The sequence below is a fragment of the Squalius cephalus genome, assembly GCF_949319135.1.
Source record: "Squalius cephalus genome assembly, chromosome: 15".
NCBI classification, from domain to species: Eukaryota; Metazoa; Chordata; class Actinopteri; order Cypriniformes; family Leuciscidae; genus Squalius; species Squalius cephalus.
In genome coordinates this window covers 8,752,738-8,769,046 of record NC_137136.1, presented here as the reverse complement: position 1 = coordinate 8,769,046, position 16,309 = coordinate 8,752,738, and the positions used below count along the sequence as shown (strand labels likewise).

The 16,309-nt window shown below is 38.4% G+C and overlaps 2 protein-coding genes across 5 annotated transcripts; both read left to right on the top strand.

Moving 5' to 3' along the window:
• The first annotated feature begins 219 nt into the window (after positions 1 to 219).
• tp53inp1 (tumor protein p53 inducible nuclear protein 1) lies at positions 220 to 6,248 on the top strand. 2 transcript variants are annotated; one of them, XM_079893885.1, is made up of 4 exons: positions 220 to 294; positions 2,450 to 2,772; positions 5,052 to 5,403; positions 5,481 to 6,248. In XM_079893885.1, the coding sequence occupies exons 2-4, from the start codon at positions 2,649 to 2,651 to the stop codon at positions 5,731 to 5,733; spliced, it is 729 nt and encodes a 242-aa protein (XP_079750011.1). In that variant the 5' UTR covers positions 220 to 294; positions 2,450 to 2,648; the 3' UTR covers positions 5,734 to 6,248. The 2 variants fall into 2 exon arrangements, with proteins under 2 accessions (XP_079750011.1, XP_079750010.1); XM_079893884.1 differs by lacking the exon at positions 220 to 294 and adding an exon at positions 301 to 429.
• Positions 6,249 to 9,530: 3,282 nt separating this feature from the next.
• On the top strand, positions 9,531 to 14,324 carry ccne2 (cyclin E2). 3 transcript variants are annotated; one of them, XM_079893868.1, is made up of 11 exons: positions 9,531 to 9,604; positions 10,538 to 10,578; positions 10,670 to 10,745; positions 10,852 to 10,902; positions 11,471 to 11,619; positions 11,913 to 12,048; positions 12,138 to 12,284; positions 12,402 to 12,632; positions 12,718 to 12,829; positions 12,920 to 13,077; positions 13,164 to 14,324. In XM_079893868.1, exons 2-11 carry the CDS (start codon positions 10,565 to 10,567, stop codon positions 13,266 to 13,268), a joined length of 1,179 nt encoding a protein of 392 aa, XP_079749994.1. In that variant the 5' UTR covers positions 9,531 to 9,604; positions 10,538 to 10,564; the 3' UTR covers positions 13,269 to 14,324. The 3 variants fall into 3 exon arrangements, with proteins under 3 accessions (XP_079749994.1, XP_079749992.1, XP_079749993.1); XM_079893866.1 differs by having other exon boundaries at positions 9,532 to 9,604; positions 10,849 to 10,902; XM_079893867.1 differs by lacking the exon at positions 9,531 to 9,604 and adding an exon at positions 9,806 to 9,966 and having other exon boundaries at positions 10,849 to 10,902.
• Positions 14,325 to 16,309: the final 1,985 nt, after the last annotated feature.

Sequence of the window (16,309 nt, the reverse complement as noted above, 5' to 3'; positions counted from 1 at the left end):
ATATTTTCAAAAACTTAGTACAACCCAACAATTAGTGGGTGACACTCCTTAACATGGAGTGCTCTGCCTGGTCTTGCCTTTCTCGGGATGGGTCACGTGCGTTGGTGACAGTCAGTCATAGTCAGGGGCGCAATTTCATTGGCTGAGAGGGTTCTGACAAGCCCCGCCTGTGGGCCGTCCTCAGTGACGTAACGACCGATCAGCTGTTAATTTTCCACAACAATAACAAAGGGAGCAGTTGAGACCTCGGAGGAGAAAAGAAAAAGAACCGACTGCGAAACTCCGAACTAAAGGGTCCAGAAACTTTTAATTTCTTCCAGGAAGAATTGTATTTATATATTTTTATATATCGCACGACAAATATTCTACCTCATCTGTTTTTGTTCTTGAAGTCAACCCTCTTCCTGTTTACATTACTTTTTGCCGCAGGTGAGTTAAAACCTCTTTGTTGTTGATCGACAGACATTCTGGTTTAATTCGTTAAAGAAAAGTTCCGGACTTAAAGAATACTACGAATTTTTCATCAATTTTGATCAATAGAGGTTGTAAAAAGAAATGTAAATGTAAAAAAAAAAAGTAAAAAAAAAAAAAAAAAAAAAAGTAAAAAAATTGCATTTAAATATATCGACGCTCTGCACAACCTGTCGAGGCCCGCGGGCCATCTGAAATGTTCATTGTTTGTGTCTGTTGTTTCTGCAATGTGAGCATGTTTGGATTTTACGGATTAAGCTTTGTTCAGCAGAGCCAGTTGAAGCGTTTGGGTTCTCGTTCCGCCCAGTCGGTCGGTGTAGGGTTACACTCATCCCTCCCCCGGCCAGTCTCTGTGTGTTTGGGTCAATAAAACATAAGAATATGACAAGCAAATGCAGCTTTCGTATATGTCTGCATCGTTGAAATTTCGATGTCCCAGTGCTATTTGCTTACCAAATGCATGTTTGCGTTGTTAACAGATTAATAGTCTATCAGCTAAGGGGTTTAGTTGTTTATGAGTGTTATCTTATGTAGCTATATGTTACCTTAAGTATGAGGTATTTTGTTTTCATGCTCTCCATATGTCAACTTTGACGCTGTTTTTCTTTATTTCGACATTAAATGTTGTTCTACGATTTTATTTTCATTTATCTATATATGTATGTTTTGCCAATGTCGACCAGTAGTTTGAACAAAGCTGTGAATGAATATTGAAATATGAGCAGTGGTCTACTCTACATAGTGTTATGTAATTGTACGTTCAAGCTGCTGTAAAAATGATTAAACCAGTCTAAGACGGTTTGCTGGTTTTGACTTGTTTTAGAAGGGTTTTGGGCACTTTTCACCAGGTCTGGTGGGGAAACCAGCTGAGGACCATCTTGGCCAGGGTGGGAGGCCAGTCTTATAGGCTGGTTTAAGATGGTTTTTGAGAAGCGAGTGCAGTTCCAGTAGCCTATATTCTGCTTTAATTGCATTGTTATTTTCAGCCTAAATGGGGCCATTGTCATGTCATGGGCATAATCAGATTAATGTGCACTATATTACTGCATTTTGCATTTATTGCTCGTTTGACATGTAGAATCAATAGCCTTACAAAATTACTTTCTTTTTTCTGTAGTGAGCTGTATAATCTGTACACATTAGGGCAGATTTTATGTATTTTATTAGTCTGTACATCACCTTTACATGGATGACTAGATTAAACGGGCAGCAAATTGAAACTTTTGCTTGAGTCTCTTAGCTTTGAGGAATATATAGATATATTAGATATATGGAATGATCTCCTAAATATTGGGAATAAAAACCCAAGTTAAAAAATTGGTTATTTTTATACAATTAAATCTGACCTCTGGCTCTGAGCCATACAGTTTTCCTCTAGGCTGCTGAGACAAAGCCATCCCGGTACTGCTTATCGCTGCTTGTCAGTCTATAATCCTCTTTTTGGGGTTCTGAAGGGTGCTTATTATATGTATGTGACCCCATAATAGCCCCCACCCCCCTAATCACACAAACAAAGACCGCTGCCATGACTATATGAGCAGGTGGGGAGGGAGTATGAATTGGTTGTCTTGTTACAATAATGCTGTGGGGTGAAGAACAGTTTGTAGTCCTTCACTTCACAGATGTCTCTCTTTGTTGTCGCAAGCTAAACAACAGAAAAGGGTACCCTCATGAGTCATAGACCTGAACGAGGCTGGGTGTAACTGTGCAAAGATCAGTTTTCATAGGCATCAGCTTCACATGAAGAGGACAGGCAGTATCTGTGACAGCAGAGACACTTTAGACTGCTTTGTTTTGGCTGGTCAGTTCTCAGGAATATCCGTCTGTCTTTTATAAGCGTGAACCTGTAATTTATTGCTAATCGCAACAGAACATGACCTGCTCATCACCAGGAAATATTGTGTACTTGAAGGCTGGTCAGTTTGTGTTGTTTGACATTGTCATTAACAACAATGTTGTCTTCTCGCTTGTCCTCCAGGACCTGTTTTTGCACAATCAACAAAAGCAATGGCTGAACTTCATCAGGTGTTCCTCAGCTGAGAAGGAGTAACTAATGCACTTCAGCACCTTTATTAAGATCTCAGTGAGCGGCTCCCGCAGCTGATGACCAAAGAGCTCGGCCCTCGCCCACTCCCAGCAGGACTGTCCAGCCTCACGCCTCTGCCCGGGACAAAAACATGTTTCAGAGGTTCACCAGCATCTTGTTTGGAGACTCTCTGGAGGAGGGCAGTGGATGTCCTGTGGATCCAGACTTCAACGAGAAGGAGGAGGACGATGAGTGGATTCTGGTCGATTATCTAGGTGAGAGATCTTTCTTGCATCTTATCTTGTTTTTGATCAGCAAAGTGAAAAATGGACATTGTGTTCTTTTTAAATGCAGATAGGAACAGGCTTAGTTTGCATCAAGAAGTCTCAGTTTCGTTTGACACATTCAAAGTCAACATGAAAATAAAATGAAAACCTTTTACTTTTAATGCACGTTCATTACCGTGTCATGAATGATTCATCAATCATTCATCACACCTTTATTTATCATGGTATTCCAAATAAATAAAAATGTCTCAGAATCTTTAATCAAAAAGTACTTGCTGTTCTACATTTCTTTTTACGCTTACGTCACTTAAGCCGAACAGTCCATGGGATAATGTTAAAGTTGGCACGAAATGAAAACGCATGTTATAGATCTTATTGTAAATGATAAATTTTTAGTGGAATGCCCACATCTCAAAATCGAATCAACAACCAATGCTTAGAACAAAGTCCCCAAATTTCCGACTTATAGAGTCAAGTCTCGCTCTACATTTTTCTCATAGAATATTCCATTTTTCTCTGAAATAAAAAGGGATTGCACTTTGTAATGAATTTTAAATGCATTCAGCAGAATCCTGCCTATTTCCCCCGGAAATCAGTGCAGATATGGCATGCAAACGTCCTCTTATGCATGATATGACCCTACCTCACCTCAGTTGATACTGATGACATGGTCAGCTGGAGCCATGTTACAGATTCTGTAAAACCTGGCACAGACGCAATGCCCTCATTAACATGATGCCTCTCATAAGCTGCCCAAATACAGGCCTTCTCATATTGTGTGTGTGTGTGTGTGTGAATATTTTAGGTGCAAGGCAATCTGGTTGGCCCAGTTTACCTCTGTTAGGACAGGAGGAGACAGACATGTTTATGGGCAACAAGCTTGTCAGACAAAAGTGTCTAGATGGGGTCTGCGGTAAAAATAGGACCGATTAAGTTGCCGTTTATGCTCATAACGAGAGTAGGCCTTGAACACGGAATTATTACAAACATCAATCGTTGCCTGAAGGCTGAGTTAGACAGGAGGGGACTGGAGATTTAAAACATTGCTCTCATTTCATATCCATATAGCTTGATGGAAATATCTTTATGTGAGAATTTTCCCATCATGGTGAGGGGATTAAAGGTTAACTGGCTTCTCAGGGACATTGAAGAGGGCCATAAGAAGGTTAAGAGCTTTCTAACCAGCTGAGTTGAGAAAATGTTCGATGTCATCTGGCAGGATGCTGCAAGTCTACAGATAAACAAGGTGTGGCTCTATGCAAGGGAAGTTCTGTGTGTACTATAACATCAGTGCTATGGGTGTGGGACTTTATAGTGACTAGTCTTGTTACATTTAGTGCAAATATATGAATTGTTATCACTGTTTTTCAAATCTGTCACATGAACTGCATGTGATGACTGTCAAGTTTCTGCAGTGTTTGATCAGTCCAAGTACTGGAGTGAAGAATTATTCAATCACACTGCCATCTAGAGGCCACTGAAAGTGTAATGCTTCAAAGACCAAAAGCCAGCTGTTTACACCAGTTTTGGTTACCTGCCAGGAGCCACAAAGAGTACAAATAGAAATGAAGTGTGGGCAAAAATATTGACTCTCTTCGTTTCTGTCTATACACATGACTTGTTTTCCATAGAGCCAGTGACATGATGTTTTCGATATAATCCAGTGCTGAATTTTGGTTCCATTTTATTTACTTCACAAGTTTGATATATATATAAAAAAATTGTGAACCTTTTTTCTGAAGAAAACCCACTGACAGACAGCTATTCTTAGTCAGTGCTAAGATGGTCTGTATGGTTGTTAAGATGGTGATAGGTGCTTGCTAGGTCATTCTAGACAGTCTTTTACTGTCCCAAGTCATTTTGTGCGATATTCTCCTCCCTACATATGACTTTAAACATATATATAGTACTCCTTCAATTACTTCAAAAATTAATAGCGCACCTCTCCTCAACAAGCCAAGTGATTCAAGGTTTCATTAAAATTTCATGGAATATTGCAGTGTTCGTTATAAATAATTTATCCATGTACATTATTCGTTTTTTAAAATTACAATGATCCAATACTCCAATTAATTCCCAATGGACAAAATCAATTCCTGCCCTACATTTTTCTAATTCGAGAAGCTACACAATATACTACACAATAGGAAAGAAAAGATGATCACAACTTTAATGTTGTGAACAGTGCGAATGGAGTTAAACACTGAAATTTTATTCAGATAGTAATTTCACTGTAGTAACATCCTCTCTGTACATCCTCTCTGTAGCGAAAGCCTGCTCAGGTGTGTGTGGAGATGATCTGGTGGATGTGTGCTCTGATAATGTCGCTCCCCTGGACTCTCCTGTGCGCTGCTCCTCCTGCTCCTCTCTGGATTCGGCGACAGACACCGACGCAGAGGACGGCAACTTTTTGCGTCTAGAGGCGACATGTGGGCTGGAAGAGAGCTGGTTCATCACCCCTCCGCCATGTTTCATGGCTGGAGGCAGAGCTCCGGTCCTGCTAGAGACCAGTCCTCTGGAGAACCTGCTGATCGAGCACCCCAGCATGTCCGTGTACGCCGTTCACAGCCCTCGTCAACGACCTGCCAAGGACGCCACCCGTGAGCCATCGATTTTAAGGTAAAGGGCAGATTCAGAGTCTTCTATTGTTATATAGTATTATATTAGAATCTGACAGATTCTGTTTGGCTTTGTAGATCTGAAGTTCAGCGTCGGCCGAATCATCCTTCTGGCTGCTACGCAGCCGCTCTGGTCGCTGCTCACGCAGGGTTTCTGAAGCAGACCAAGAACGTCCGTCTGGCTCAGCGCATCCGTGACAATGTGGAGCGCCAGCAGCTGTCCCGCAACGCCCTTCGCCGCCTCAACCTGCTGCGCGAAGGCGGAACCAGACAGGCCAAAGCCACCGGAGGCTACGTTCACCAGCCGGGACAGAGGCAATACAACTACTGAGACGGTCCCCACTGCACTCCCCCGCACGCCGCCCTCTCCTCACTGGGAGAATTCGCCAGAAGGAACGGAGTCCTTTAGAATCAATGCCATAGGTCACTTTACTTCACGGCAGGTTCCGCTCTACCTGAATGTGTCTGCATCACGTCACATGTTTCCCCATATAAGCTCCATCTGTTATGTTTTGTTATAGTGAGCATGATGTTGTAAGTGCTCTGTTTCGAGCATGTGTAGGCAGCTTGACGCTTTCTTTGCTTTTTTGAAGCCATACTAATTTCAATCACATCAGTGATGAAATCATCAGCAGCACTTTTATGGTTAGGAAGGAACCTGCCTGTGACTCTGTAGATCAGTGCTTTCTTCCTCTTAGTTTTTTTCCTCTTTAAAAAAAAATGTAAAGTATACTGGGTTTATTATCACTAAAAGCCTTGTTTCCATAGTAGATTTCAAAATATATAAAATATATTTAAAAAAAACTTCCAAAATATTTTCAAAAGAAAAAAATATTGAATATATTACATATCAGTATGAAGTTGATAAGAGTGTGTGTTATCGGCATGGATATGTATGTAAGCAGTTTTTCCTATTTTTAGTGATTGATTTGATGTATGACTGTGTAGTGCTAATTTTCCAACAGGTGGGAAAACCAACAACAACAAAAAAAAAAAACACATCAAGTGTTGAAATGTTATTTTTCATGTTTGCTCTATATCTGCAGTACATGTCTCAGGGTCATCACTGTTCACCTTTGCTCTTTGCTAAGAATGCAGATTACTTGCAGATGGTAAACTGTCTCTGTACATACTAGAAAACCTCTAACTTTGTAAATGTCTATGTTACCTTGTGGAAATATTTGTAATTGATGTAAATCTTTAACAACGTGCATCTCACACTTTGAATGAAAGCAAAAACGCTTGCTTCTCCGAGGACTGTGAAACAAACTCTTTCTCTTAATTGACTGTTAAAAACGTAGACGACGGAGTGAAACTGTTAGCATTTAGATTTTTATCAATGTAGTGACTTTGTGTAATATGCCTTTTTCATGTTTTATTTAGTTACACGTTGTATATAAAAATATTTAAAGTAGCAACGAACTTACTCCTTATTCCTTTATCGCTCGAGACCTGGTGTTGTAAATTTCCCTTCACTCTGCCAAGGTAAATGTCTCACCTAAATGAATTAAACAGAATTCATTAACTCTGACATTCAGCCGAATGCATTTTACATGCATGAGCAACTCAAGGAAAACAACTACAGCTTCTCTTCTTTTCTTTCGCTTGCTGCAGTCTGCGTTGAGCAGTATATTGCATTTTCTGACATTTCTTTCTGTGGACGAAGGGAATGGAAGGGACGGAAGGTTCTCTTCATATTCCTCGAGTAATACTGGAGAGGCCCTCTTTCCCTGTCAGTAGACGCCCGATTTTTGATATTCACAACAGGGATTTCATTTTGCCTTGAAATGCATTTGGGGATCATGTGCCTTCCAGTTGAACAGTATGACAATGCATCCGTGAAGAACTTGAAATTTGTCCAAAGGGACACAAACAAATGTAATTTTACTACGCACAGAGGATTACCTTGTCTCTGTGAGCCACTTGCTCTGTCAACTTTTTACACGAAATGTAGCAAATGTTTTCTGTGTTTAATGTGTGAAGAATATTTTCTGTGGCATTGCTAAATTTTAGACTATGCTTTGGTTGATTTTTAGTTTACTGGAATAATACAGCACTTTGCCAAAAGTGTAGGGTTTTAGCATTGTTTATTTATCTTTTTCTTGAACTGAAATGTTTTGGATACATGTCATACACAAACTGTTTTGTATGGGTAGTATAATTTGCAAATAAATTGTTCATTTCATATGTCTTGAAACCTATTTGTCAGTATGTATACTCTCTTCTCAATAAATGTTTTAATACAAACTAACGTTTTCTTCCTTTTCTATTAGTAAAAAGAAACGTTCAAATATAATGTAAATGTATGTATGATGCCGGCCTTATAGACTAGGTAGGTGTTTGCATGTTCTGGCATCATATGTGCAAGTTATACTGTAACCACCTCACCAACTTTTAATGAAAGATTTCCACTCAGGAGCGTTTCAAAGAACCCATACCAAGCTGTAACTCAACCCAACTAATCTCTCAAGAATCCCAAGCCATGATTAGTGCAAGCTTATTATTCATTGTACCAGTGTGGGTATTAACCTTAATAATGCAGATTTCTAACTGTACCCATTTAATCGTGCCCTCCTCGTTCTTTTACTGGATGGTTACATGCATCCCAATAAATATATATTTAAAATGTAGGGTAAAATGGAAGTGTAGTGAGTTTCCTCTAGTGCCAAGTGACTTGTAGCTTGTACAGAAATCTGTATTCATAATGATGAAGCTAATATGGAGGTTTTTGCTAACTGATTAAGATCTGAAAAGATTAACCAAAATCTACCATATTTAATTTTTATGTCTTGACTCTTGTGGATTAATTGTGGCTGCTTTAGTATTAATGATGCCAATATTTTTTCTAATTAAAAATGTATTTAAATTAATAATTGTTTTTATTTGGCCAGGGAAACAATTAATGCATTTACAAAATTAAAATGCCTATTAAAGTAAATTCTTTATAAGGAAGTTAATTTGTGACAGTGGTAACGTAGTTAGGTAGGTTAGCTTTTTGTACTGACTGAATTGTCTGGAAAGTCCTCTCAAGTGAATCCCTCAGACATTCAGCATTTATAGTTTTGAAAATGTTCATGAAACATAGAATATCGGGGATCTTTGCATTTGGGAGACATTCATGAAGTGCATGAAGAAGTTATTCATTTTCATATTACACGTAGCTGCACTTTTCTTCACCCCGGATGTGACGTATTTTAACATACACAAAAGGTTGAGCGGGATTACTGTTGAAGAATTCGCGCCGATTTCGCTTCAAAAAAATATTTTTGGGATTTTGATCTCTCGAAAGGTTGATGAAATGCAGTATTGCTTGTTCACGTGTTTAAGTACGAAAGCTGTCGCGTTGATTTTATATGAACAGAGCTGTCTTTTCTGAGTGTTTCATTTTGTGTTTCTCTCGCCGGAAACAGTATGTATAATAGTGTGTTCATGTAATTTTATGGTTGGATCAAAATAACAAAGTAACCAGGGAGAGACATAGAAACGCCATGTCAGAAAAAAATGGTATATCGTGACAGAATTAACATTTCTTTGAAAACAACAGAAAAAATACTTATAGTTGATAAATTTGCACTCTATGATTGTGAAATGCAAGTAATATTACGATAGGATTGATGCTAAAAATAAATTTCAACACGCTTGTCATTGCCTGTCAGAAGGGCTGCTCTCTCTTCTCATGGGTTTGTTTACAAGAGCACGTTGTTTCTCGTGGAATAACGATGATTGGTCAGACCGAATCAAATCCCCGCCCACGAGCAGCTGTCAAACTAGGAAGCGTCTCCTTCGACTAAAAAACTCTCATAATTTCACATAAATGCAATGTTTAACATACAGACCCACTCGCATATGATGCATTAGGTCCTCGGGCCCCGGATTCGTTTAACCGGGAAAGCAGGAAAGCGCGTTTTTTACATATTTAAACCAAAGGTCGGCGCGACCATAAGCAAGTCTACAAACCACAAACATTCCCGTAGGTTTCTCAAAAACGATCAACATAATCATTTCTAAATCGATGCGGATTTTTTTTAACAATACACATCAGGCCAACTGATCATTTTTAGCTCGAAAACACAATGTTATATATAGTTTTTTGGGTTGTTTTTAAAAGCTGAAAAGAGCGCCACGCATGCGCAGTAGCCGCGAACCGCTTGACTATATAATGCTTGGCGCCATTCATTCATTCATTCGCACTGAACTCTGCGGTAAGGACACTTACTTTAGTCTTCTTTCACTTATAATATTTCTTACTTTAATCTTACCTCTTCAGAATCGTGTTACAATCATGTTTAAGCAGGAACCGTGCTGTTGTTTGATGTTACTGTTGGTTTAAAACGGATGTTTGAGCCTTTTAACCAGTCATCTATCTACGACTAGACGAAGATGAGGATGCAGATTCCTGCGGGACCCTTAAAAGCAGCTGTATTTAGCTTTATTATTTAGGAAAAAGGGACAATTCATATTTTCAGAACCATCTCATAGCCAAATATTTACTGTAATGTCGAGCTCATAGGGGGGATGTTGCTGAAAGTTAGCCAGCTCTGCTAGGCGCCAGATTAGATCGTATGTACGTGGACGTCTCTTCGTAAACTCCTTTCATAAATTAAGAAAATACTTGATATTGTGAAGAGTCCTATGGATTTTCTACACACTAAGGAGTTCCCTGAACAGTATTCTCGGTTAAACTGGTGTTTAATGCGCTTTTAATAGCTATCAGATGGGTTTTTGTGGGGGCAGCTGTAGTCTCCCGCTTCATGTAAATTGGCGGGGACTGTCCTTTCATAAACTTACAGAACTGGATCACGTATTTCTGGTTTCTGTAAAAACATAATACTACTGCTTGTGCAGACTTAGCATTTACTCTTAATGCCTTTTAGATTTTTTAACTGTTTGGATTTTAGTTCGTGTGAATTATAGAAGTATGATAGACTATTTCTGGTCATGTATGTACTTCGCTCCAGTCAAATGGCTTAACGTTATTGTTAAGCCTTTTTGTCGAAAGTATTTCTCTTAAACGCTTTATTAATGATATTTTAATAGTGCTTTATAGACGACATGCAGTTACGTCGTTATTCTTCCTTTACTTGTGGTTAATTCACTTGCATTGTGACTTAACGTTGTATGTTTCTGCTTCACAGGAGAAAAGCACACCATTTGTTTAGAAAATGTCAAGACGCAGGTAAGAACTATTTGTCGAATCAATATTTTATTTACGCTAACCCTAAATAAACGACAATACTTATTTCTGTATTACTTCTGTATTTCAATAGTAGTCGCCACACATTACAAGAAAGAAATGAAAACGCACCAGAACAGAACAAACCGCAGAGGAAAAGAAAAGGCGAGGTGAGATATTGCTATTTATTTGACATAACGTTATGTTTCTGAAAATTGTATAATCTTCTTTCCAATGTACGCCAATATTTAAATATCAAAACCTTATTTTCAGCAGTGCAATAGAAGAATCCCGTCAGCAGCTAAGAAACAAAATTATGAAATTCAGGTGAGCTGATTATCATAAGTAAAATGTATATTTGTACATGATTTGTATTATTCATCCAGAGTTAAAAGAGCCAAACTAATTGTGTTTAGTGTAAGGAATGTTAGTTTGTTAGCATACAGCCTATGTTAGTTTTTCACTAGCAGTCAGTTTATTATGCAGTAGTTCAGTCATGCGCAGTAATGGTCTCACTGGGATAATCAGCGCGCCGTGACGTCACGCCCAGACCCTCCCGCGTTTATTCCCTTTATTCACCAGCCCGCGAAAAAAATCTATTTTAGTTTAGTATAGTATTTGTTATCTTTAGTATTAACTTTGTTTTGAAGCTGCTATATTAATAAAAGTTCAGAAACATGAAATGCTGTTATTTGATACCTGAAATGATATTCCTGTGCAGCAATACAGAATATAAACTATAAACAATGCACACTATAAGTGTTTTTATGAAAAGAAAAGTAATGGAAACACTATGCTTACTCGGTTCTTATTCATGCCCTATGTAAGTGTATTTGGTTGAGCCTTATTCATATAACCCAAGTAGTAACAGCATACTTTCTTTTTTCTTTCCTAGAACCGTTGTTTTGAAGGTGATAATAATCCCAGTGTCTTAATCGAGACTCCTCAGAAGGAGACTCATCAGGAGACCGGTAATCTCTCTGGTTTTAAGCGCTTCAGATTCAAGAATCTCTTTGTGAAGCCCTCTCCACTGCCATGCCTCAGGTAGGACCCGATCACAGCATCTCATGCTTTGAAAAGTGAAAGTAAATGCTTATAATCAATGTTTTGTTTTTTACAAATAATGCATAATGAAACGAACACTCAAACACATGTTTTTTTCTCCTTTGGAGAAACTAATCTAAAATCAGTGAAAACTATTTGGCTATTTATTACCAGCATTTTGCAATACACAAGCAGGAAATATGTGTGATATCCAGAACGCGTTTTATTAAGTTAAATATCATTCAATGCTTTCTCTCTGGTTTAATGGCACACATTTACTGTTGTCCTGACAGTTGGGCCAGTTCAGATGATGTGTGGATAAAGATGCTGAACAAGGAGCTGAAGTACGTACATGACAAGGGCTTCATCCAGCAACATCCAGCCCTGCAGCCCAAAATGAGGTCTATTCTACTGGACTGGCTCATAGAGGTATGTTTGTTTTCATCCACATTTGTAAAGGTTTTTTTGTTCTTGTCATCTAAATGTGTTTAATATGATATTAAATTCTTTCTGTGAAGGTCAGCGAAGTTTATACTCTGCACCGAGAGACGTTTTACTTGGCTCAGGACATCTTTGATCGCTTCATGCTCACTCAGAAAGACACTGGCAAAGATCAACTGCAGCTCATCGGCATAACATCACTCTTCATAGCCTCAAAGATAGAGGTACTTAAACTTCGTTTAGACAGTGTTTATACATTTTGTAGTCAATATTAAAGTCAACTGAAGAACATCACAGAACTCCACGGTGCCACTTTTCTCACAAATATCTCTGTTCGACAGGAGATTTACCCGCCAAAGCTGCAGGAGTTCGCTTATGTGACGGACGGGGCCTGTAATGAGGAGGAGATTCTTTCTAAGGAGCTTGTCATGTTGAAGGCGTTAAATTGGGACCTCTGTCCTGAGACCGTCATCTCATGGTTGAAGCTCTACTCTCAAGTGGACTCTTTGAAGGATGACGCCAGTTTCCTCATTCCTCAGTTCTCACAGGAAACCTACATCCAAATCGCACAGGTGAGACTTTAGCTCCTTTGAAGTGTGTATATTGTTGTTTTGTTATATCTTGACGCCCCTTCTGACTCTTGAATCCTCTCTGCAGTTGTTGGATCTTTGCATTTTGGACATTAATTCTTTGGATTACCAGTATGGAGTCCTCGCTGCTGCTGCATTTTGTCACTTTACGTCTTTTGAAACGGTCCATAAAGTATCAGGTGAGCTTTCTGATCTTGGAAGTGCTTTAAGGATGGAAGTTGTTGTTGCGTCTGATCTGGGCTAAGTATTTCCTTTTTCTTTCCCACCAGGGCTCACATGGGACAGCATATCAAGCTGTGTGCGGTGGATGAACCCATTTGTGCGGACGGTACGTGAATGGCCCAGACCGCAGCTGAAGGACTTCAAAAAGGTGGCGGCAGAAGATCGACACAACACACAGACCCACGTGGACTATCTGGCCATGCTGGTCAGTTCTCATTTTCATCGTCTCCTCAGTCAGGTCAGTTATTTAAGGTTTAACAAGCTTTAACACAACCTTGTGTGTCTTTTCAGAGTGAAGCACATGATCGGCAGCAGGACAGCTTGGACCGGATGTCTCCGTTGGCTGTAGCGGGAATATTGACCCCTCCTAAAAGCACTGAGAAACCTGCTGTCTGACGGGTTTGAGGAGAACATGGCGTAGCTAGTCTTCATTATTGCCATCACAGCCCAGAGATGCGAGACCTTCTAGACCAACGCATCCAGAGACACACAGTTGTGGTATTTTTTTGGGTGGTCTATAGGAAACAAATCAAAGGCTGAGATGCCGTAGCTCACAAAACTTAAGATGTTATGAGCGAAATTGAGGGAGAACCTAAGTTTGGTTTCCCGAAGCAGTATTTGAAGCACTCAAAAGTGCCTTCCATCGAAGAATGGATTAAAATCCATTTTCTGAAGCTAGAAGTGAAACGTGAATGATCTCAGTCTTAGACTTAACCTGCTTACGAACTTCTGGCCACATTGCCAGTTCAGAGGTGTGCACAAATGCTGCTGCTTCATGGATCATATGTTACCTTTTATGTTGTGTAAATACAATTTAATTTTATTGCGTGTGTGTGTATGTGTGCGCTTGTTATGAAACGTTCTGAATTTTGTCGTTAATGTGGTCCAATGTCAACCCAGTGGTGCTAAGTCTGCTTGTTAAACCGGACAACCCTGTAAGACGAGCAGAATCGGTTAGTGGTTTATTTTCTTATCTTTACATCTTTTGTGAACCTCATTCCCGTGCTTTTATTCTCCTGCGATTGGAAGATATTCCTGTAAGACTTGACTGTTTTTACCCCTCAGAAGTGAGTTTAACCAAACTGAATTTAAGCAAGCTGCGTATTTATTTCATATAGGTAGATTTGTATTATTTGAATTGCAAATTTTCTTTCCTCAATGCCAAAGGCATATTTAATAATTTGAGGTGCTTGCTATTTATGAATTACATGCCTTGTTTGTAGCATAGCCTGATTTAAATTTGACCTGGACTTGAGCCAATGGTCTTAGCTACGTGTGTTGGAATAAGAACTGTAAAAAGTACTATGAATTGTACATAAGATGTATATGTGTACAAATAACAATGTCAATCTTCTGTAATTTACAATGTGAAGTTATTAAAAAAATGAAAGAAAAAGAGCCATCTTCTTTGTGCTTAAACTAAGTGGTGGGTGAATAAAAAATAATTAGCATGATAAAAACCATTACTCCAGTCTTTAGTGTCACATGATCCTTCAGAGATCAATTTAATATGCTCATTTGCTGCTCAAGAAATGTTTCTTGTTGAAAGAAGTTTAATACAATAGGCTTAATATTAAGTTGGAAATCATTATTCATTTTGTTTTTAGGATTCTTTGATGAATAGGAAGTTCAAACAAGCAGCATTTATTTGAAATTATAACTATTTTGCTGATCCCAGTCTATAAATATATAGCCTATAATATACACAAATAATCCAGAGCCAAACATATACCAGAAAGGTGTCATGGCCCTTCTATATATAAGCATTCATTTTACGCTTATGCCACATTTAGCTGTAAACATTCAATTGCATTTAGACAATATATCTGAAAATAAATGCAAAAATTGAAAATATAATTTGTAATGGCTTTTTTAAATGATTGCCATATGGTGTGGTATTATATATTGCGGTGAATTAATACATTTTAAGTGGCCCTTAAGTGTCTAAATTCTAGGAGAAATGTTTCACAGTAGTTTTACATATACTGAGAATTTTATATAATTTTTACCCACAGAAATGCACAAACATTGCTACCTGATCTAACGTGAAGCCATTTTGTCACCTCTTCACTGTAGCATGAGAGTATCATGGGGGAGCTGATGTACCTTTTGGTGGAGTGACAAAGGAAGAGCACTAAGGCAAACACATTTGAATTGCAAACTGTCCTAATGAGGGCGTTGAGGTGCTGTTGTGACGTCTGAGTCCCCTAAAAAGCCACTGGAGTTGTTGCTGTTTTCACCTCCAGATTAACTTTAGAGGAAAGACGATAAAGACAAACTCCTTTTGATATACAATGTGTGGAGCGTGTTTGACAGGAAACTGTTACAGCAGCTCAAGTTTGAGTATTTGCAGGAGACGTTCAGTTCTATAATTAAGAGTTTTTCTTATTGTTAAAGTTGGATAAGGCATTGGTCTCTTGCTATGTTGTTACATATTACACTCATTTGATAAATGTTATTGCAGTGGTCAGCTGGCCTCTATATAGAGGTGTTTGCCAGACATGTGGCTGGCTGGTGATGAAGACATGGACTTTCCTTACAATGCCTCTGTTGTGTGAGTTATTGTGTAGTTCTGGGGAACGAATGTCCCCTCCTTATTAAGCTTCATACCCCTGAACTCCCAACCCCCTGCAAGACCCTCTGAGACAAAGAACCCACTCCAAACACATGCTTTTACTTTTAATGATGCGTGTCCCACATACCACTGCATTATGATGGCTTGGAGAACTTTCAGACAGATGGAGCCAGCAAATAATAAAATAAAAAAGTAAAAATAATTATATATATATATATATATATATATATATATATGAACATACATGTATGTATTTCTATGTATGTATATGTATATATATATATATGAACATATGTATGTATATTTATGTATGTATATATATATATATATATATATATATATATATATATATATATATATATATATATATATATATATATATATACACACACACACACATATACATATATATATATATATATATATATATATATATATATACAGTGAGGAAAATAAGTATTTGAACACCCTGCTATTTTGCAAGTTCTCCCACTTAGAAATCATGGAGGGGTCTGAAATTGTCATCGTAGGTGCATGTCCACTGAGAGAGACATAATCTAAAAAAAAAAAAAATCCAGAAATCACAATGTATGATTTTTTAACTATTTATTTGTATGATACAGCTGCAAATAAGTATTTGAACACCTGAGAAAATCAATGTTAATATTTGGTACAGTAGCCTTTGTTTGCAATTACAGAGGTCAAACGTTTCCTGTAGTTTTTCACCAGGTTTGCACACACTGCAGGAGGGATTTTGGCCCACTCCTCCACACAGATCTTCTCTAGATCAGTCAGGTTTCTGGGCTGTCACTGAGAAACACGGAGTTTGAGCTCCCTCCAAAGATTCTCTATTGGGTTCAGG